The sequence below is a fragment of the Schistocerca americana genome, chromosome 1, assembly GCF_021461395.2.
Source record: "Schistocerca americana isolate TAMUIC-IGC-003095 chromosome 1, iqSchAmer2.1, whole genome shotgun sequence".
NCBI classification, from domain to species: domain Eukaryota; kingdom Metazoa; phylum Arthropoda; class Insecta; order Orthoptera; family Acrididae; genus Schistocerca; species Schistocerca americana.
The window spans coordinates 653,123,464-653,145,708 of record NC_060119.1 but is presented as its reverse complement, the minus strand read 5'-3'; the positions used below and the strand labels follow the sequence as shown (position 1 = coordinate 653,145,708).

At 39.4% G+C, this 22,245-nt stretch overlaps 1 protein-coding gene across 1 annotated transcript in view; it reads right to left on the bottom strand.

Moving 5' to 3' along the window:
• Positions 1–22,245, bottom strand: part of LOC124608121 (sodium/calcium exchanger 1-like) — a 226,504-nt gene that overhangs the window by 107,228 nt on the left and 97,031 nt on the right. The window contains exon 4 of the mRNA XM_047139961.1: positions 20,369–20,491. Within this exon, the coding sequence (XP_046995917.1) occupies positions 20,369–20,491 (123 nt within the window). The remainder of the gene's footprint in view (positions 1–20,368; positions 20,492–22,245) is intronic.

Below are 22,245 nucleotides of genomic sequence, written 5' to 3'. Positions count from 1 at the left end.
TTAGACAAAAAAATAGAGAAACATTATGAAATATGACATAGATCTCAACTTCCTCTCTGTTGATTTTAAACAAGCTTTTGATAATAACAGGTCAGCATTTAATAAAGCATTAGAAGAAATAGGCACCTGTGACAAGAGAAGAACATTAACTGACTTAACAATGAAGGGTAGAGACACAAAAGTAAAGATGAACAACAAAATGACCAAGACCTTACTTTGTAGTTGGAGTGAAACAAGGGAAAGGTTTCTCTGCAATTCTGCTTATCTTAGTATTGCATAATATAATACAAAAATAGACAAGAGAGGTAGAAAGATGGTTAAAAATGGCTCTGAGCACTATGGGACTCATCTGCTGAGGTCATTAGTCCCCTAGAACTTAGAACTAGTTAAACCTAACTAACCTAAGGACATCACAAACATCCATGCCCGAGGCAGGATTTGAACCTGCGACCGTAGTGGTCTTGCGGTTCCAGACTGCAGCGCCTTTAACCGCACGGCCAGATGGTTAAATAACCAGTCAGATATCTGTATATGCAGATTAAATCAAATAGTGTGGTGCATTGGCGCCTAGTCGATGTCTGTATTATAACCACCCACCTAACGTGTGTCTCAAGGATACCACTGACAGATGATTGCACAAAGGTTGGCCTGCATGGCACACTCCCAAGCGCCTCATCGCTGAATTGTTGTTCATGTTTTTTTCCCTTGTGTGGCAAGAGATGTAAGGGACCTTAATGATATCTTGAAATAATGGAAGCAGAAGGGGCAAAAATTGGACTTAGTATAGGCAAAAATAAGATAAAACACATGACATATTCTTTTCTAAAACTAGAAGTACAGCACATGACCTGAAGGCCCCTAATAAATGTTTTAAATCTGTCCGCTACTTCCATTATCAAGGTGTATTTTTAACCAGTGACAATAATATGAGGTGATATTTTAGAGAAAAGATACAAACAGGAAATAGAGGAAACTTGGTGATACTTAAGAATTCTATAATTATTATAATAACCAAGTCAAGAGTATACTATTTCCTATTATGATCAGTTGTTACAATAAGGGTCAGAAATGTAGATGATGACAGGAGCAGATACGAAGAACCTAATAGCATTTGAAAGAAAAATCCTGCAAAAATTTATGTGGCTGTAGGAGAGGCAGAGGGTTTAAGTGTAAGATACAATCACGGAACTGCAACAACTTATACAAAGGAAAGATGTACTACAAATTATTAAATCTCCAAGATTATGCTGGTTAGGCAGATGACAGAAAGCCCAGATGAAAGGAAAAGCTGACCAGTAGCTAGATGTCAGGACAGTGTATTGCTTGACTTACCAAGATGTATTTCCTGTGTTTGAAGAAAAAGGCAAAGTACAGAGATGTATGGATGTATGTATGGACTGTTGAGCAAACTAAGGTCCATCAAGGGCTGGATGCCACAGAGAAAGAAAAAAAGGTACCGTGGTCATAACCTCAGTAGATTTGTTACTTATTGCCAAAGAAAATACTTAATTTTGTCAGAAAATACGTAATTTTGCCCATTTTCATGAATTTTAAACATGTTGTTATTTGTCATTGAAGCAAAGTGTCATTGGTAGATGTCTGCTTGGCAATTTGAATTAGTCATTGTAGCAATATCAGAACCATGTATTTCAAATTGTTGTGAATATCATTGCTGTAACAGCAAAACAGTACCTGATCACTACTCTGTGCTACACAGTAAGGACTGTGCTATGCACACACATAGACAGACAGTTTTTACTGCAATTGGTAACAACATTCCTGTCAGGCAAAAGAAAAGACTCCATTTTATTCTGTATGGCTGGCTGTATTCACAGATGATGACCTGCACCTGCAGATTCAGTGGATGTGGGAATGTGTGAACAGTATGGAGAGGTGAATGTTTGTGTACTCTACTTCCACATGCACTCTTTCACCTCCTTTCCCAATAAAAATGAGATATCAGAGTGGCTCATTTAAGAACAGTTCTCTACCATATTAATTCTAATATTGTGGCAATAGGTGGTGCACTCACACACCTTACTTGTTACACTTCACTTGTTATAGGTAACAAGTCAGCCACAATCTCACTGTTAGGAACAACTTTGTGCTCAGGAGCATAGAGCACCTTGACTGCTTTAACTCAAAGCAACTAACGATGATGAAACATAACAAAAGTATTAGGAAAATTGTTGTTGACCTAACTGGAAGCTTAAATGTAATAGCATTCTGCATAGCTTGTTGATACTGGTCAATGCTGTTAAAAGCATGAAGTAAATTCAAATCAATACCTCTAGTGTTTATCACTTGTACTATTTGATTGTACTGTTCATCTGTTCCACATAAACTAAACTTGAATGAATAGGCATTATTGTGGAATATAGTAGAAATGGTAGATAGGGATTATATGCTTTCTGCATATAAGGTGCCTTGGATATTTGGGGAATGTGGGAAAAGTCAGCTGACAGTTCACAGTTTTCCACATCTACCAGAAGAAAGCTACATTGTATCTGTTTACTAAAGGGAGAGTTAGATTTGTTTCACATGAAAGTTAGGTCAATTGTTGAGCGGAAAGAGTAAATGAGACTATCTGTTGTAGGAAAGTTGAGTTAGTGTTTCCAGTTTAATGAGATAGCAGTTCTGAAGTTGAACATTCACAATGAAATCTCTCTCACAGCTTTATACATGGCTGTCATAAAATAGGGCAAACAAGTTTTTTGTATGCTCACTATCATGTAAAGCTGTATGAGACAATCCTAAGAAATATCTTCAGTCCTGGATTATTAAAAGTATGGAATGGGCTAGGAATGCTAGAGATACTACATGCTCAAACAAAGTTGACACTCAGTGCGGTGGCTGATGGGAGTAACCATAAAGGCATTTCCCATTTACAGACGCTCCCTTAGCCACTGCGCTGAGTGTCAACTTTGTTTGCGAGAGTAATATGTATACACAGTAAGCTTGCAAAGTGATGCTAAGAGACAGCTAAGTGGATGGTGACAATCAGAATTAATTCATTATTCATCATGATGGCATAACATTATCCAGTAAGTAGTAGGAATACAAATTTTGTATATTGAAAGGCAAGATCATAGTTGTAGGGATCGTTAGTTATACAAGATGGTGCCAAAAGGATAATGCAGTGACACTTTGATATCCAAAAAAAAGCATATATATGGTACATCAGTGTCTAAAAGTGTGATAAACGTGTTGTAAAAGGTATACCGTCTATCAAATGCAAGTTCTGGACGCATGAAAGATGAGCTAAAGTGGACCTTATATCTGTAAATGATGATTCACCTTGGCCATATCGTGACTGTGTAGGCTTAAGTGACGAATGGGCAGAACTATTAAACACAATAAACTCAAAAAATGATATCATAAACATAATACATTGTGAAATTGAGCACTTAAAGGAGAAAGAGTTATCTTAAAGAAGAAAACGTGAACCTCGCATCTGATAAAAGTGCATTTAAGGGTGAAAATAGTGCACCTATGAGTGAACAAAACCACGAAAATCGACATGTTTCGAATTCAGGAAATGACGCAACAGAAGATAAATCTGAAGCTTCTGAAATAGTGATGACTAATACTAATTGCACAGAAACTGCAAACCAATACACACAGCGAATGGTACAATACAAGAAGAGAGACGTGTGTTTGTACACGTTGGTACCAATTCACTTCAAAGCTGCAGAGAAGAGGACCTAATTAATGAAACATGGAATGTGATTCGATTGACTAAAAGCATTTATCCACATTCAGGAATCATAATAAGCGGCATACTAAACAGAAGATCGGTGAGCAACTGGTGAATTGACAAAACAAACTGGAGCATCCGCAATCAGTGTAATGGACTAGGAGAAATATTTGTAGACTCAAACAATTTTATCTGTGAGAATTGTATCGCACGGGATGGGTTGTATCTAAACAGGTCAGGTTCTGTTACGTTCAGCAAAATGTTTATTGACTTGTGCAAAATTATATGAAGCAAGGGAAACTAACAGCCAGCAGCCAGTGACAAGACTGGGGGGCGGGGGGCGGGGGGCGGGGGGCGGGGAGTGGGGGGGGGGGGGGGGGGGGGGGGAACGGTAAAAAGACAACAGTATTCAAGTAAAGGAAAGATGGGTTTAAACTTAGAAGTAAATGTAAGCCTTCATTGTTAGTGCACTGGGACATTAATGGCCTCAGTGCAATGTATACACAGGAAAAAATCATGGAAATTGATGAGCTACAAATTATTCTTTCAGAAGGAAGAAATATCAAAGTCATCTGCCTAAAAGAACACTGGCTTACGAAATATTCAATCACAGTTTTAAACTTTATGGGAGCAAGCAGTTTTTGTAGGAAAAGCAGGGCCCATGTGGCTCCTGTTTATTTGTTAACAACTCGTTAGAATATAAAGAAAGAGACGATTCTAACTTTCACAATGGAGAACTTATATTTGAAAGTTGTTGTGTAGAGCTAGAAAAGTTGATGTGTTGAGCTAGAACAACATAATATAATTATCTCAATATATAGAATTCCAGGTAGTGATGAGACTAAATTATTTTCAGAGATATTGCAGCGTCTTGTACATAATCCCTCAAAAGAAAAGAGGAAAAAAAATTGTAACTGCTGTTGACTTTAACATACATACAGAGAGTGAATCAAGCTTGTCAGCTAAGTTTATTGACTTACTTAAAGAAAATGGCTTTAGACTAAATTTCACTGATTTCAACAGAATAAATGAGTGAACTGCAACATGTGTAGATAACATCATAACAAATTATACTTTTAATGACACTGCCAAATTTTCTTTATACCTAGTTATCTCACATCACTCTGCTTTGCTTATTCAATTACTAAAAATAAATAAAGAAAAATGGAAGGAGATTTTTCATGAAAAGACAGTTCAGTGAAGAAAACAAACACTTGTTCCGATGTAGATTGGGTGAGGTAAATTGGTCATTATAACATCAAAGCTCATGTTCAAAAAAATTTAATAAGTCTTTAGGCAGCTTTTTACACGTTTTCAATGAAACTTTTCCAGTAGTAGTCTGTCACAGAAAGACAAGTAATAAACTAAAGTGGATTACTAATGGTATATAATAATATCTCGTGATAGAAAGAGACGGCTACCTACTGAGCTGAAATTCAGTAACAGTCCTGAGCTCATTAACTATGTTAAATCATAAAAAAATATTTAAGAAGTTTGTAAAAGCAGCAAAGAAAATGCCAAATACTGAATTATCAAAAAGCACAGGAATAAATCTAAGGCAGTAAGGACAATTGTCAAATCTGAACTTGGAATCAATCCTAGCACCAGGAAATTTCTAAAATAAAGATACATGACAAAATAACTGTAAATCATGATCAAATATCAGAAAATTTTAACAAAATTTTTTTAATAATGGTAGCAAAATCTGATGTTAATATAGATATAGACTCCTATCAAGAAAATGTACATTTATTTCAGTCAGGACAGAGCAAAAATGAGTCTAATTAAATTTGACAAAGTAACAGAAAAGATATAGAAAAAACTATATTAAACCTAAAAAAATTCTGTGGGATAGGATGGCATACCTGCCAAATTAATCAAAGCAGTTTCAAAAATAATAGCACACTCACTTGAAAAAGGGTAATTACCAGTCTTTCTAAAATTTGCAAAAGTGAAACCATTATTTTAAAAAAGGTTCTAAAGAAGATATGGCAAATTACCATCCAATTTACATTCTTGCTGTGTTTTCTAAAATATTTGAAATGATCATTGCAATCCAAATTCAAAATTTATGTCACAAATTTAATAAAATCTCAAAAAAATCAATTTGCCTTCCAAAAAGGCAAAAGTACATTTTATGCAATTAATGAATTCATAAGTAAAGTCAGTTCCACCTTAGATAAACAACAAAAAGGTGCAAGATTCTTCTGTGGCTTATCCAAAGCGTTTGACTGTGTGAATCACTCACTATTATGACATAAAATGCAAAAATACAGGATTATGGACAGTGCCTTACAGTCGTGTGCATCATATATGACAAAGAGACAGCAAGGGGGAATCATAACATCAGACAAAGGAAAATACTACTTGCAGGGGGTACCACAAGGATCAATAAATACTAGGCTCAATACTTTTTACATAAATGACTTACTCATAAATATAAAACATTATTCAGTTTCATTCACTGATGATACAACGGTACTGATAAAAAATAAAAATGCAGAAGAAATTGCTGAAAATGTCATAAGAACTTTAGAAAATCTAGATGTGTGGTTCCATGTAAACGGGCTAAAACAAAATATTTCAAAAACACTGTTTATGAAATTTAAGACAAAACAGTCTAAAATAAATGATATTGAAATTATTCATGAATTCTGGAACTAAAAGAAGCAGAATGTGTTAAATTCTTAGGAATGCAGTTGGGCAGAAATGTGTCATGGTCCTCACATATAGACTATTTAAAAAATAAACTGAACTGCCTGGCATCTGCTGTGTCAATCTTAGCCAATGTCACTGCCATGAACATGAAAAAGGTAGTGTACCATTGCTACTTTGAGGCAGTAGTGAGATACAGTACTGTTTTTTGGGGAAATGCTAGCAATTTGACAAGAATATTAACTTTACAGAAAAAAATTATAAGTAATGTGTGTAGTGCAAATCCAAGAGAATCTTGTCAGCTACTATTAAGAGACCTAAACATACTAAGTGTTCCCTCACTGTATTTACATGAAATAATTCTTTTCACAAATAATACTCCAGAATTGTTGGTTCCATATAATTTGCGGCATGGATATGAAACTAGAAACAAAGAAAGTTTCATGCTTCCTACACAGCTTCTTTTCGTGCAGACCTCACAATATGTGGGGATAAAAATTTACATTAAGTTAAAAACAACAAATTTTCAAAAGACTAAAACTGACTCACTAAAAAGAAAATCAAACAGCACTCTGGTACAAAAATGCTATTACACTACTGTTGAATTTTTTGATGATGATCTGACATTTTGATCAGGATAAAAATTAATAATATATGTATTCAGATATTTCATAGGTCTACTAGATGTTGTATTTCATGTACAATCTGTTATAAGTATAAGCTTGGTGAGTCTCCTGTACACTAAATCAATGATTTAAAATGTATGTTATGAGACAGTAAAATTCTGATTCTGATTCCCTTTCCATAGCTAGCAGCAATGACAAAAAATCTTAAGGTTGTAACAAAACACTACTCAAGTGATTAGCTGCACTAGTTTCAGTACCATACCTCAAATTAGAAGCATCCATTTGTGCAACAGACAGACCATTGGTAATTCTAAACAACACAGTATTTAGTTCTATATGTGCATTCAAGTTGTTGATTTCATTTTGAAATTCCTTCTGGATCATTGTAGTCCAGTTGTAGATATCACTAAAATAAGCAATGAACTGCTTAACAACCTTACCAATGAAGATGGTATTGTTGGTAATTGTCTGTTGCATATTGTATAATTTTGCTAGATCTGCAGAAGATTTTATAATATTAGTGTCTACTTCTTTTCCTGGCTGCTCTATTTTCAGTGATGTCCTTGTTAGTTGAGGCTCAAAAGATAGATCTAAGTATATTACCAGCCAAATCATCCTTATGCTTTTGGTGCCTCTGGCATGAAGCACCATTTGTTTGGACTATGTTCTTGATTTTGCTTTTGTCTATGTGTTCTCATGCTATGTTTGACAGCCATTTTTGTATTCGCTCTGTTCAGTGCTGAAATAAATGTTCATTTTGTCTGCAAAAGTGTGTTATTACATATCTATGCCACGTAATACTGACAGTGGCAATCCTGACATCATCATTGTGTATTTGGAAATTATTTTGTGCTTCTTTTCATCGTTAATGAACTTTGTGTGCCAGTTCACATTGTCCTCAGAACAATGGATCTACCAGTATCGTTTTGTACTAGTGCCACACACCCTTTTAACTGTGCTTGTGTATATACAAGTGTACCTAATGTGTGTTTAGTTAAAAGTGAACAATTATCGGGCCCCGGCCATGCTGGCCCAACATGGCCACCATCAAATGCTACTACGTAGCAGCGCCTGCTGCACGGACAGTGCACGCCACTCAGTGACATTGTGAACGATAATCATGTGAAGGATGTTGTGTTTCATGCCTCAGCTAAACAGTCGGCTTTGGGTTGGTTTGATGTACCACTGAAGTTCGAGAACTGGAATTCAAACGTTCTTGTACACGGGGTTGAACATTCTTATATGCCTGACATCATTGTGCCCCCCCCCCCCCCCTCTTACACTGCGCCTCGGTGACATCAATCATCTCAGCTGCACTGGTTTCCACCACCATCGCTCTGTGGTCACACCAAGATCGCCTTCTGCCCTCTCTCATAATGGCACCGGCCATTTCTTGCCCACCAGTTTCTGCATCAAGCTCCTCCTGTGGCTGCTTCGCAATTGCCTTTCTGCCCACTGTTGCAACAGCACCAGCCATTATACCCATGCCGTGTCTACCTCTGGGCCTGCAGTTGGGACACATCGTGCCGTCGATTGCACTGGCTCACTCCACATCATGTGCTGCTTGCGGCCGCCCTCCCACACAGACCTCAGGTGACGCACTGTCCACCGCTACTGCACCTGCAGTGTCAGGCGCTTCCTACACCACCAACACAGATCTTCACCTACCAGTGCTACATCAGCATGTGTTATTTGGCAGATTTCCTTAGCTGTTTGCATTGCAAAAGGCCAACCCTAAGCCTTTGTTCGCACTGGTGGACCATCTACTGGATATCCATGGGATCTCGGACAGCAATGCACATTTCGTCTGCCTGGTGAGCCACCTTCACGCCCATCCTGACCTAATCAGTGATCTGCTACTCTCACCACCTGCCTCACCCAAGTATTTAACAGCAAAAACTTTACTTAACGAATGCCTTTCTCGCCCTCCAGCTGCGGCTATCCATCACATCATCCATGACCAGCACCTAGACAACCGCACACCCTCGCAGCTCAGGCGGCGCCTTCATGCATTAATTGATGACCAAGCACTACCTGATGCCATGCTGTGGACCTTGTGGACGGTCAAACTTCCATTGGACCTACAACTTCACCTGCTATCGCACGTAGCTGACCTTCTCGAGGTTTCTTCTACTCATGGTCGATTGGGCCTCCGCAATCATTCGTCACTGACACCGCCTGTTGTGGGCGACATCGCCTTTGCCTTCGCCTTCATTTGGCACGCCTGCACCTTCGGTTTGACACGCTGCCAGTAGAGGCCAGTGCTTGTGCCTCAGCAGGTCAACGTCCTGCCAGGGGCTGGCTCCTGGTGGCCTATAGGAGGTACTGCCTGCGATCTTCCGACAGCAGCCGACCTCACCTGAGCAGCAGCCTGAGTGGTTTTGGACAACAATACAGACAGCTCTGTCCCCTGCCTGCCCCACAACGCCTCGCCTCCAAGCTTACCCACTTCGCTGGTACCATACAACCTATGGGGACACCACTCGCAACTGCTGCGAGCCTTGTGCATACCCAAAAAATTCTGGCGGGCACATTTAGTCGCCACATCCCGCCATGGGACATGTACTTTCTCGTCGACAGCGGCGCCGATGTCACCATTTTCCTGGCCAAGCATGTGGGCAACATGCTTTCCCCTGCTAACCTCATACTGATTGCTGCAAATCACTCTCCTATCGCGGTCCTCAGTTCCATCAAGATATTGCTTCATCTGTCACTGAGCAAGACCTTTCCTTGGAACTTCCATGTCGCTGATGTTGACAAACCTGTGATCGGGTTGTACTTTCTACACCAATACGAACTTTCGCCAGACTTGCAGCCTGCTACGTTCTGCCTCGTATCTGGTTCTGTGCTCGAATGAGTTTGGCACATCTCCGTGTCCTTGGTTATGCTTTCCACATGTGCATCTCTGCTCGAAGATATTATGGCACATCTCTCCGATTTATTGGACGTCCACAAAGAAATCATCAGACTCCGCACAAATAACGCCGAGTTATGCTCCTGCATTGCTACCGTCTCTGCTGAATTGGCTCATGCATGGAGAACCTTATGCAGTCTCTCTACTGAGCTACTTCTTTTGGTGCCACCATCCTGTTGTTCTGTGTCTTCTCTCTGCTTCGCTCCTGTGTCGAGCTGCACTTTCCCTGCTGCCGGTTCCGCGCCATTACAGTGGGACCTGCAGGATGCTCCTGTTCTCGCTTTGTGGGATCCCTTGCATCGCGTGGCCAACATGCGACACACTCCGTCATCGTCTGCTACCAACGCCCCACCCACTTCACTCCAGCCTGGCACGGATATCATGTTCTCGCTTCGCAGGATCCCTCGCATCTCATGGCTACCGCGTCATATCCTCAGTCATTGTCTGCTGCTGACACTCCACACGCGCATTCCTGGCCAGCCAAGGTCAGTGAACTGCTGCTGCTTGTGCCCCCCCTCTCACCCCACCATGCGTGCCTCCCTTCGCGGGTCTTAGCAGTCAACAATGGCACTTGTCACCGAATCCGCACGCCCTCGTACGTCATAAAGGTCGACGTCTTTAGGCTCCAAAATTGCTGCGAGTGAAAGAAATAGTTCAGGATTTACTGTCTTTGGGTATGCTCCAACCACTGGACAGCAACTGGTCATCTCCCATACACCTTGTGCCTAAGAAAGATGGTTTTCTATGCATGTGTGGGGACAATAATAGATAACTATCCAATTCCCCATATCCAGGATTTCACTCAGTTAGTGCATGGCTCGAAGTTCTTCTGTCTTGGACTGTTCGAAGGTGTGTTACCAAATTCCCATGCACCTGCTGGACATTCCGAAGATGGCCATCATCACACCATTCGTCCTTTTCAAATACTGTTTCATGCCTTACAGCTTGAAAACTGCTGTGCAGACATGGCAACGCTACATTGATTTGATTTTGCTATCTCTACCTGTCGCTTTTGCCTATTGGGATGATATACTGATCTTTTCCTCGTCTGCTGAGGAACACTAATTTTACCTTGATGCAGTTTGTGCGGCTCTTGTGGCCAACGGTGTGTTTATCAGCCATGACAAATCGCAACTCCGTCCCACATCTGTTACATTCCTTGGCCATACTGCCTCGGATGATGGCCTCTGCCCTACTGATTCTCATATCGCAACCATTCTTGCACTGCCTCTCCCAGAAGATTACGTGAAACTCCGGCATTTTCTGGTGATGGTGAAGTTTTATTGGCGACCTACCATGGGGAAGCGTAAGTGGGACTGGACTAAGCGCATGCTCGGCACTTTCAACAATCTGAAATTGGCCATCGCGAAAGCTATCACTCTCGCACATTCCGATCCCAAGGCACACATTTCTATCACTGCCAATGCAAGCAAGTTTGTGGTGGATGCTGTCCTCCAACAGCACACCGCAGGCTCCTCCACGCAGCCGCTCCATTTCTTTTCAAAAAGAGCTAACCAAGAGTCAGTGTAAACGGTCGGCCTTCGACCGTGAGCTTCTCGTGGTTTATGTGGCAGTCAAACACTTCAGGAGTGATGTGGAAGGGCACGCTTTCACCATCTAATTGAACCATAAACCTCTTGTTGATGCAATACGCAACCCAGCGAAGGATCTCCTGCCGTGACGAGTCTGGCACATGGAACTTATTTGCCAACATTCTTCGGACGCTTGTTTCATCCACGGTGCGGAAAATTTAGTTGCTGACTACCTCTCCCGTGTCTCGGTGATCTCTGCCCCCTGGAACTGACGTGACTTCAGGCTGAAGACGTGGATATGTAGCAACTGCTTTCGGATGCTGAGTCTTCGCTCGCCATCAAACCTATTACACTGCATGGGTCGTCATCCCCTGTCCTATGCGATGTCTCTACTGGCTCCCCCTCGTACCTTGGTGCCATTCACCCTTCAGCGAGGGATCTTCGATGCGTTACACAATCTTGCCCACTCCGGGACACAGTCAATGACAAGACTCGTCACCAAACGTTTCGTCTGGCCAGGTGTGTGGCATGATCGCCGCTCCTAGACACGCGTGTGCGTTCCTTGGAAACATATTAAGGTGGGCAGACACGCGCAACTGCCTTTAGGGCAGTTTGGCGTCCCCAAGGGCCGCCTGCCCCATGTGCACATTGACGTGGTCGGACCTCTGCCCTCTTCCAAGGGGTACAAACACATTCTGTCCATGATCGATCACTTAACCCATTCAGGCGGTTCCTCTGGTAGACATTAAGGCTGAGACCACTGCTCACACTTTCATATCGGCGTGGGTGGCGAGATTTGGCTGCCCCCTTTCACTTACTACAGACCGGGGCTGACAGTTCAAGTCGTTGCTTTACGCTTGACTGTGTGAGCTGTGCAGGGTGGCGAAATTTCACACGACGGCATATCATCCGCAGGCCAATGGCCTAGTTGAGCGATGGCACAGAACTCTAAAAGCTGCACTCATGTTCCATGGCGGGATTTGGTCTGAGGCTCTTCCGTGGTCATGCTCGGCATCTGCTCTGTGCACTAGGAGGAACTCAACGCACTGTTGGCGGAAGATTTGTATGGAGAACCACTCATCCTGCCAGCTGAATTCGTCGAGGACACACCTCCGACTGACGCTATTGACTTGCTGGCCCTCATTGAACGGGTGCATGCACACATGGCCCACCTTCGCCCACCCCTGCCTCATGCTCACTCCATGCCACCAGTTTTTGTTCACAAAGACTTCGCATTGTGTGATTTCATTATGCTACGAGATGACTGTTCGTGCTGCCCTGCAACCTCTTTACTCAGGTCTGCACCATGTCTTATGCCACAGAGTTAATACATTTGTGATTCTGCTCAACAGATGATCGCGTGCAGTTTCAGTGCACCGATTAAAACCTGTGTGGTCCCTCTCGGAGCCACATTCTATTGCCCCCAGCTGGCCTGCCTCCGCCAATGCCTTGCCCACTGATGCCACTGTCACTGCCTCCTATGACTCTCATCCACCTGTGCTGCAGTCCTACTTGTGGGACCGTGTCGACACGGCTTCTGAGGCACCCACTTTGCATGCTGGAGGCCACCTGCCACCTGGCACCAGGATTTTTTGTTGATGTGAGCTAGCTCCGCCTCGCCGTGCTCCGCAGTGCTGGGGGGAAGGGCTGCTCTGTGGCGCCTCTGGTGCGAAGCTCCATTTCTTTGGACTGTGTTCTTTGACTTTGCTTTTGTATATGTGTTCTCACACTATGTTAGACAGCCATTTTTGTATTTGCTCTGTTCAGTGCTGAAATAAATGTTCATTTTGTCTGCAGAAGTGTGTTATTATGGATCTACACCACGTAATACATACATGCCTAATGAGATTATTATGGGGTAAGAGATCTGAAACACGATCAATTTCCCTTTTATAGGCCATAAATGCCACTTTAACTTGGATTTTAACATCTGATCCAGTTGTCAGCTTGTTGCTTAGAACAGATGAACATTAAAACAGATGAACACACTTTTCACTTTGGCATATGTATGCTTAGACACTCACACACTATCTGTAAGCGATGTATACCTACTTACCACAAGCTAAGTGCTGTTTTGGGCATAGTAAATACCATATCAAAGCACTACTCATACCTGCACCCTGGATTGTCTGACAGATTCCCTGCTCATCATTATCAAACAGTGGATCTTGGTATTCAAGGCTCATTGGCAAGTCACCCTATTGTGCACTCTGTGGGTGTCTCACCTGCTTTTAGGGTCTACCTCAGGAATGTCTTTGTGATCCATTGGCTGGTTCAGTAGCTGGTGTACTCACATTTGGTGTTGCTGTTACATTCGGAGGCAGAAGTTGCCACTACACTGACAATGCATGCTTGCTGTATAAAACAGTGATTTCTGTAGATTTTAGTGTGCAAACTTTTCTTTGGATTTTAAAATGCCCAGGAGAAGGAAGACTGACAAGGAAATAAGAAGGTTTTTCAGAATCTTCAATGACAGAAGCTGTCATGCTGGTGATCATAAATAAAATGAGCATGGGGTGTGCATCTTAGCTGAAAGGCTTAGCCCTTCAAACAGTTGGTCGATATGTTAAGAAATATCAAAAATGTGTCCCAACTATACAGTGAAGCACATTTTTCCAACAGAATTGGAGCTTAGTTTGTGTGAATATCTAGTTGTGTGCTCTAAAATGTTTTATGGACTTAATATGAAAGACTGCCGTACCTTAGCTTACGGATTAGGTATTAAAAATAACATTTTTTTAACCAAAACCTGGACTGAAAGCGAGAAAGCATCTATCGACTGGATGAAAGTTTTTCGACAGAGTTTCCCTCTACTGTCTCTTCGAACCACGGAAGGATGGAGCTTATCCAGAGCTACAGGCTTTAATAAATTTAATGGGTCAAATTTCTTTGATAACTGGAATACGTAATCAAATGTCATCCAAATTTTGCTGATGGATCATGTATTTTTAATCTTGGTGAAACTGGAACAACAACGTTGCAGAAATCACAGAAGATTTTGGCCTTAAAGGGTGTGGAACAAGTTAACAAGGCAACCAGTGCAGAACGTGGAACACTGGTTGTGACATGTTGTATTATAAATGCTCTCGGTAACAGCATACCCCCTGTCATGATATTTCCACATGTGAATTTTAAAGATCATATGATATTAGGATTTTTTGTGAAGGTCATTCACCACTTCATCAAGTTCTCTGCCAGCTCAAAAGCAAATCCATCTTTATTACTGACAGAAAATCATGAGAGCCACTTCTCAATAGAGGCAATAGATCTGTGCAAAGAGAATGGGATAATGATTCTGACAATTCCACCTCATTGCACCAATAAACTGCAGCCTCTTGATGTCAGTGTCATGATACCTTTCCATACATTGTATGATGCTGCTGTAGATACATGGATGATGTCTCATCCAGGTGAAACATTTTCAATTTACAATGTTGCTCACTGTGTGGGGATAGCATATCCCCGAGGAATAACTCCTGTCAATATCACTCCCGGATTCAAGAAGACAGGAATATTTCCTTTAGATCACCAAGTGTTCAATGAGAATGATTTTCTTCCATTCTCTGTTACTGACAGACCTCTAAATGAAGGCCTGCAAACACACATATCACCTGAAAAACACCTTAAACCTGAAACTGTTGTGGGACACCCATCATATGATGAAAGTGAAGCACAGTCTATAGCATCCAGTTCTTCACAATCACATGGAAAATCTGCACCAATGTCTTATCTCTCTCCAGAAGACATACGAGGTTTCCCAAAGGCAAAGCCAAGAAAAAGTTGCAGTCGCCGACGGCCTAAAGGAAGAACAATGATTGTGACCAACACACCAGAAAGGAATGAACTACAAATGAAAAGGAAACAAAAAGACATTAAGGGACATAAATCAAAGAGAGCTTTATTCCTAGTTGAAAAAACTGATGCTGACGAAAGTGAATTAATTTTGCAAGATTCTTCAGATGATGAGACCTTTGGTCAGACACGACTGATTCCAGAACTGCAAATGGTTAACTTTGAAAACTTACAGCACTCACCCAAAGTGGGTGACTTTGTTTTAGTAGAGTTTGAGGCAAAAAAGAAAATATATTATGTGGGAAAAATTCTTTCCATTGTAAGAGAGTCATCCGAATGCGAAGTTACATTTCTTAGGAAAAGTTTGAAACTAGAAAACAAATTTGTGATGCCTGTAGTTCCAGATATTTCATTCATTGACACAAAATACATAAAAAATGTTATTGCTTAACCCTACTACAATACATAGCAAGACAAAAAGACAACAATCTGCTGTTTCATTTGAGATCAACTTTGTTTCTTATGATGTTTGTTACAATTTGACACACTGTCTCACTGTACCCACCATTAAAAATACATGGGTACAGTGAGACACTTTCATGATTAATTCTTTTTAAAAGGAAAGACAATAAATTAAAATATTATTGTACCACTTTGAATACACTTAAGCACAGTATACATGGTTACCATAAGATAGTAAACCAATAAAGATTTTTGTAAAAGTGTAATTTGGATTTCAATTTTTGTGTCTCACTGTTCTCACTCTTCCCTACTTACAGAAAGCAATCCAGCAGTAATTACCTTAATTATCTGGGTGATTATACTAAAAGCAGCCCTAATTTGTGTTAATAATATATTTTACAGAAAATGCCTGGAATGGCTGCTTTTTGTGTATGTCCTGGAATAAACTTGTTAACTTTCAGGCATACAGTTTACAAACATTACTTAAGTAACACAACATATATTTCAGATATATATTAAAAGTTAAGGAATAGCATTTAATTAAATACCTCTAGTGTACAATGATTTGTTTGAGAAAAATAAAATTTTAGATTAGAAGGTACTTAAGCTCTGGAGGTGAATTTCAGTACTGCCAAAGGCATAAAAGTGCACGCACTTTAATCTTTCCCAACCTATCCCTCTCTCCTCCCCAAGGAAAAAGCTATTAATGCCATAGCTAGGATAGCTAAACAATAGCATAGCATTTGTATGTTTATTTTTGTCTATCAGAGATACTGAAATTTTGCTTCCTGAAGGCAAGGACGCCTACTGGTCAGCAAACCTGTCTCATAATTTTATAATTATTTGATTATTTTTTGCCACAAAAACAATGTTTAATTTCTCTCAAGATATTTATAGTCATGCTTAATTAACAAAGCAAAATGGCCAGTTACAAAGAATGTGCAGAAGAATGTAGTAAATTATGGACATACACAACTAAAACAAAAATTATGAAAACTTGGTAAGACAAAGAACTACAAAAAGTATGAGTAAGATGAAACAGGAGGGTTTAGGTAGCATAATAACTAACAACAGAGAAAATTTTCCATGCATTCACAAGATTTTTTTAAAAGCTTGTACAGTTCAAGAAATAAATAAGAAATGCAGCTAGTTGATAATGAAAATAATAACATTCTGAAAATTATATCAGATGAGGTGTATGACATTCTGGTGATAATGCCAGATGAGCTACGAAAAAGGGAAAGGTGCCTGTAGATGAGAGGGTTTCAATAGAAATTATTAAAGCTAGAGGAGAAATAATACAAAAGATACTTGTAAAATGTCTGTGAAGACATACAATTCCCAAAACTGCAACTATGCTACAGTTGTTTTACTTTTCTGTGATATAGGAGAAATCATTAAAATTATCACTAACGATACAGACAATCATAATCATGGGTGTAGGAACATGTTGGCTTTATAAGTGGTAAACCACAATCAACCAAGAACAATGAATGTATATTACCAGTTTACATGAAATTAAAAGGTTCCGAGAAAGCTTTTGACTTGGTTTCTGAAATCTGAGAAGTAGGGCATTGATTAATTAATTCAATCTTCATGTCCTGCAAATCTCATCAGGTGGGAGAAGCCTCACTGTCTAATCACATCAGGTACGGTTCACATTAACTCAGTGCTACTCTCACCCTGTACAGCGGTTGTGCACAAAAACATAAGCATTTCATTCTCTGACTATGCTGCTTGTCATCACAAAACTGACTGCAATACCATAAGTCAAGTAAGTTGTTGCTACAGTGAGACTGGTGGTATGATGTGATTTTCTTTACATGTAGCATCATGGAGCTTTTGATATAATGCTATTGCTTACTTTTGGAAATAACAGCATGGAAGTTATCTTCCAAAATACATGTTAGCATTTACAGTAGCTACATTTCAAAAACTTGCTCCATTAATACTCCTAGAAGGTAAGCTAATGCAGGTATTTTCTAAAAATTTCATTAAAATTTTGAAGTAAAAAAAAAAAAAAAAAAAAAAAAAAAAGAAATTGTGAATATAAAGCGGTAATTAATGTTACTGTAAAGCCCCAGAATAATTTTCACAAGGCAAATTGGCATTCTAAAAATAAGATTTAAGAAAGTATTGTTTACTGTTAAATATATATGCTTATTATGATAAGTTTACCAACATTGTGTCCTGGAAAAGAATGAGTATTTTAAAAACTGTGTAGCTCAGATCTCTATGCTTCAATTGAAATGACAATATGAGAACCACTCAAAATTTTTGGAGACTAATTGGCTTTTGATCCATTGCTATACTTCAAAGGAAATCACAGATTCACAGCATCCAACATAATATATTATAACAAGTTTCAACACTGGAACTATTGGAACTGGTAGAAGTTGTAGAAGGATTTCTATTTCCATATTTACTTGTTGTATTCAGAGGGTTGAAACTTTTAATTCTTTTTTTACTGGGTTTCACTGTGCATCAGTGTCATTTTGTAATACCCAAGAACAGAGAATAGGTAAGATAAGGCAAAGTTTCACATTATGGCCCTAGACATGCCAATTGGGCCCTACTAACTGCTGTGTCATCTCTGCCAATGGTGTCAACAGATGCAATGTGGAGGGGTATGTGGTCAGCGCATAGCCATCTCAGTCATCATCTGATCTTTTGTACTTGGAACTACAATTAACAGATAAAGTAGCTCCTCAGTGTGCCTCATGAGGCTGAGTGATCCCTGTACCAATCCTTCCAACAAGCAAAAATCCCTGGCAGTGTAGAGTGTAGAACCTGGTCCACCACATGGCAATCAGCATCACTGACCACTCAGTTATGGAAGCAGACAATAACAGATAACACCAAAGAATACTTTTTTTTTTGTTCAGAATAAAGGAATCAAAATTAAAGTTTGGTACCTCATCAACAACAAGGATCTTAGAAACAGAGCTCAAGTGTGGATAGAAAAAGCATGGGGAAGGAACAGTGCGTGTCTTCAGCAATTACTACATGTCTCAATCAATGTAGGGAAATCCCTCCACCACACACTATCAGGTGACTTGCTGAGTATTGATGCAATAGTAGATGCTGATTTTCATTCTTTCTTATATTTGCTAACAAGTACAACAAGAATCAGGCTGCAGATTATCTGAGCAATCAACATCAAATATCACCTTTGCAATGAAAATGTGAAATATCATTGTTTAGTACTGACAATATGTTTGGAAATGTATGTGCCTAGCAAGATTATGATGAATAGAAAAGACAACTTGTGATTCGGTAGTTACAGATTTGTGAAAGACATAGAAAGGTTTCAAAGAGAAAGTGGATGTTTTGTCACAAGTTGTTTAGCAAGAGCCAAAACACAACATTTGTGCTTAATAAAATCCGATGGCAGTCACTACAAGAGAGGCATTGTGCATTACAGAAAAGCTTACTGTTAAAATTTAAAAGTTGTATGTTTCAAAGAAAATTAAGCAATATATTATTGTTTGCATTCAAATACAACAAAATGACTATGATGGAAAAATCCTAGCAGTTAGAGCCTGTATGAAGACTTACTGAGACTATTTGCGCTTCCTACAAACCATTTGTGAATGAAACAGGAAACAGGGAAATCACAGAAGTATCTAAAGTACCCTTTGTTGCACTCTATAAGTGCCTTGTGGGATACAGACACATATGAAGAAGGAACCAACCAAAGGACAGTGAAAATATGAACACAGAGACTTCCACATCACCACACAACCCAAATATGGTTCCATATGACAGCTTTCTCCTACAAAAATACCAATGAAATTATTTATGGCTATTGTATTGAGTTCACAGCACCATTTGTGTAAGAGCTGTCATCAAACAATTTTCCAAATGATACACATTTGTACACATTTGAATTGTTGTGCCAGTACTTGCAGCTTAAAAGAAAGCTATGTTTTGAAAATGTTGTAAGTATTTGGAAAGGAGGAAAATGCTTTACTACTCTCCTGATTTCCAGGGTGACTCCCATATACATTCTAGAGAACCTAATGCCTGAAAATGATTAAATGTATCATTAATAGAAAACACTGTAAATCAGACAAAGTATATTGCATGTGCATTTACAAATACAGCCAATAACTTGTGCCATAGAGTGGACTCAGCTCAAAAAATTTGCTTAAAACAAGGAAAATCATGTTAACTGCTGAATTTGCCAGCACTGCACTTCTGTTTCCCCATTCCAGCATTAGGAAACTAGAAAACAACATTATAGCTAAAATGCAATGTAGAAACAAAAATACAAACCAAAATTCAAGTGCTACAAGGACACAAAATCAGGCTCCTACAAAATTACTTATTTGAATGACAGCAGTAATAAAAATATTTAAGTGAGCTGTGTTATTATTACTAGCATTAACAACACTGTTAAATAATTGTAATTAATAACAATGACAAGACAAATAATATCTAATAACACTCTTACTGCCAGTAATTAATAAACTTTCATCAAATCACATTAAAAACCTGATTGGGTCAAAATATTGTCTAGTTATTTGGACGCATAGAATTTTGCTAGTTATTTTCTTCATTTTAAATTTCGTTCTTATTATAAGTTGAACTTCATAATTCAGATATTAACTGAAAAAACCCTGTTAAATGCTTTGTCTTAAAAATATCGATACCAAGACAAAATACTTGGAGAAATGGGAGGATTTACCTGTTGGTGGAACAAAGGCGAATAATAGCTTCCAGAAGAGAGTGAGGAAGTGCATAATGTAATCTCCACATGATGGCAGTTTTTCATCATCTTCATCTCCTTCACCTCCTCCACCATCATCCCCTACAAAAAAGGAAAATTATGTAGAGAGCAGGGCAAAGACATGGTAATATATCATCAAGTTTCCTCATGATGTCAATTAAAACTGTATGTTTAACTACAATATACTATAATATTAATGCATGTCATTGTCTTTCATCAATAAACTAACTAGCTGATAGTGGAGCAAGTACAAGATGTTGGTGGAGTAGATGCTGTGATGCAACATGGAGTAGTATGTAATGTCAAAGTAACAACACTCTGTGCGAGTGCGAGTACAGAAAAGTAAACAGAAATAGACAGCAGGCCACAACGGCCAGAGACAGTGGTCATGTGTGTGTGTGAGTTGCGCTTGTGTGATTATGTGTGAGTTTTCTACTTCAGAAGAAGGCATTTTGGCCAAAACTTTAAATGTATATCAGTCTTTTCTCTGTGCCTGTCTGTGGCTCAACATTTTCTCGAAACGGTGAGCAGAAAAATATTATTAATATTAGTTTCACATAGTCCAAAAAATGAATTGTTTCACATAACAGGAAGAAATTTGCGATTAAATTATGAAACAAATTATTTGGAATGTTTTTTCTTTCTCCTGAATAATTTATCAATCATGAGTGGTTCCCTTTTAGAAATAAGTGATTCAATTGGGATAATTACAGTTTTGTTTGTCGTGGATGTGACAAGACATATTGTGAAATATTACTGAATGCCTTAACACAAGGTTCGAAACCCCACACACGATGGAAATACATTACATCTAATGCCAATAAACAGACTTGACCTTTTTCAGGATGACCACATCGGATCTATCAGTGATCATGAGGCAGATGTAGCAACGATGATGAACAAAGAACAAAGGGCAACTAAAGCTAGTAGGAAGATTTACATGTTTTGTAAACCAGATAAGAAGCAGTAGTGTTATGTCACTATGGGGAAGTTGAAACTTTTAGTTCAGGGTGGGAGCTTCTAGACGTAACTATGGCTCAAGTTTAAAAGAATTTCTGACCTGGTACTGTATAGATATATAACCAGTAGAACAGTTTGTGATGGGTAGAATTGTCTGTGCCAAAGAAACTTCTAAACATGTACCACTGTATAATAAGTGCAAAATAAAGCACAGAGCTATTCATAGAAAAATCCCAAATGAAACATTTGGCTGTCATGAGAGCAATGCCTAAAGCCTTTAATGACTACTGATACCCTAGCAGAATACTTTCGAAAGATCTTTCACGAAACTCAATGAAACTCTGACCGTATGCACAGTCTGTAAATAGCTCCAGCGTTAGTGCCGAGGCACCTATGGGCAAAACAGGAATCGAAACTGAGGGCAGCAAGGCAAAAGCAGAAATGCTTAATTTAGTTTTCAAATGTTCCTTTGCAAAGAAAAACTCAGGCGAATTTTCGCAGTTCAATTCATACCACTGAAAACATGAGTGAAATAGATTTCAGTTTCGGTGGCTTTGAGAAACAACCGAAATCACTAAAATTAGACAAAGCTCCCGGATCTGATGGAATTCCTATCAGATTCTATACTGAATTTTCGGATAAGTTAGCCTCTGCTGAACAAAGCGCTTTGCCCAGTAGTTTGGAGAAAAGTGCAGTCACATCCATTTATGGCAGAAACGGTCCACAAAACTGCCGTCCAGTGTCTTTGACATCTATTTTTTATAGACTCTTAGAACATATTCTGAGCTCAAATATGATGAGGTACCTCAAGCAGAAAGACTTCCTCCATGCTAACCACAAAAGATTCCGAAATCATCGATAATGAAACCCAACCC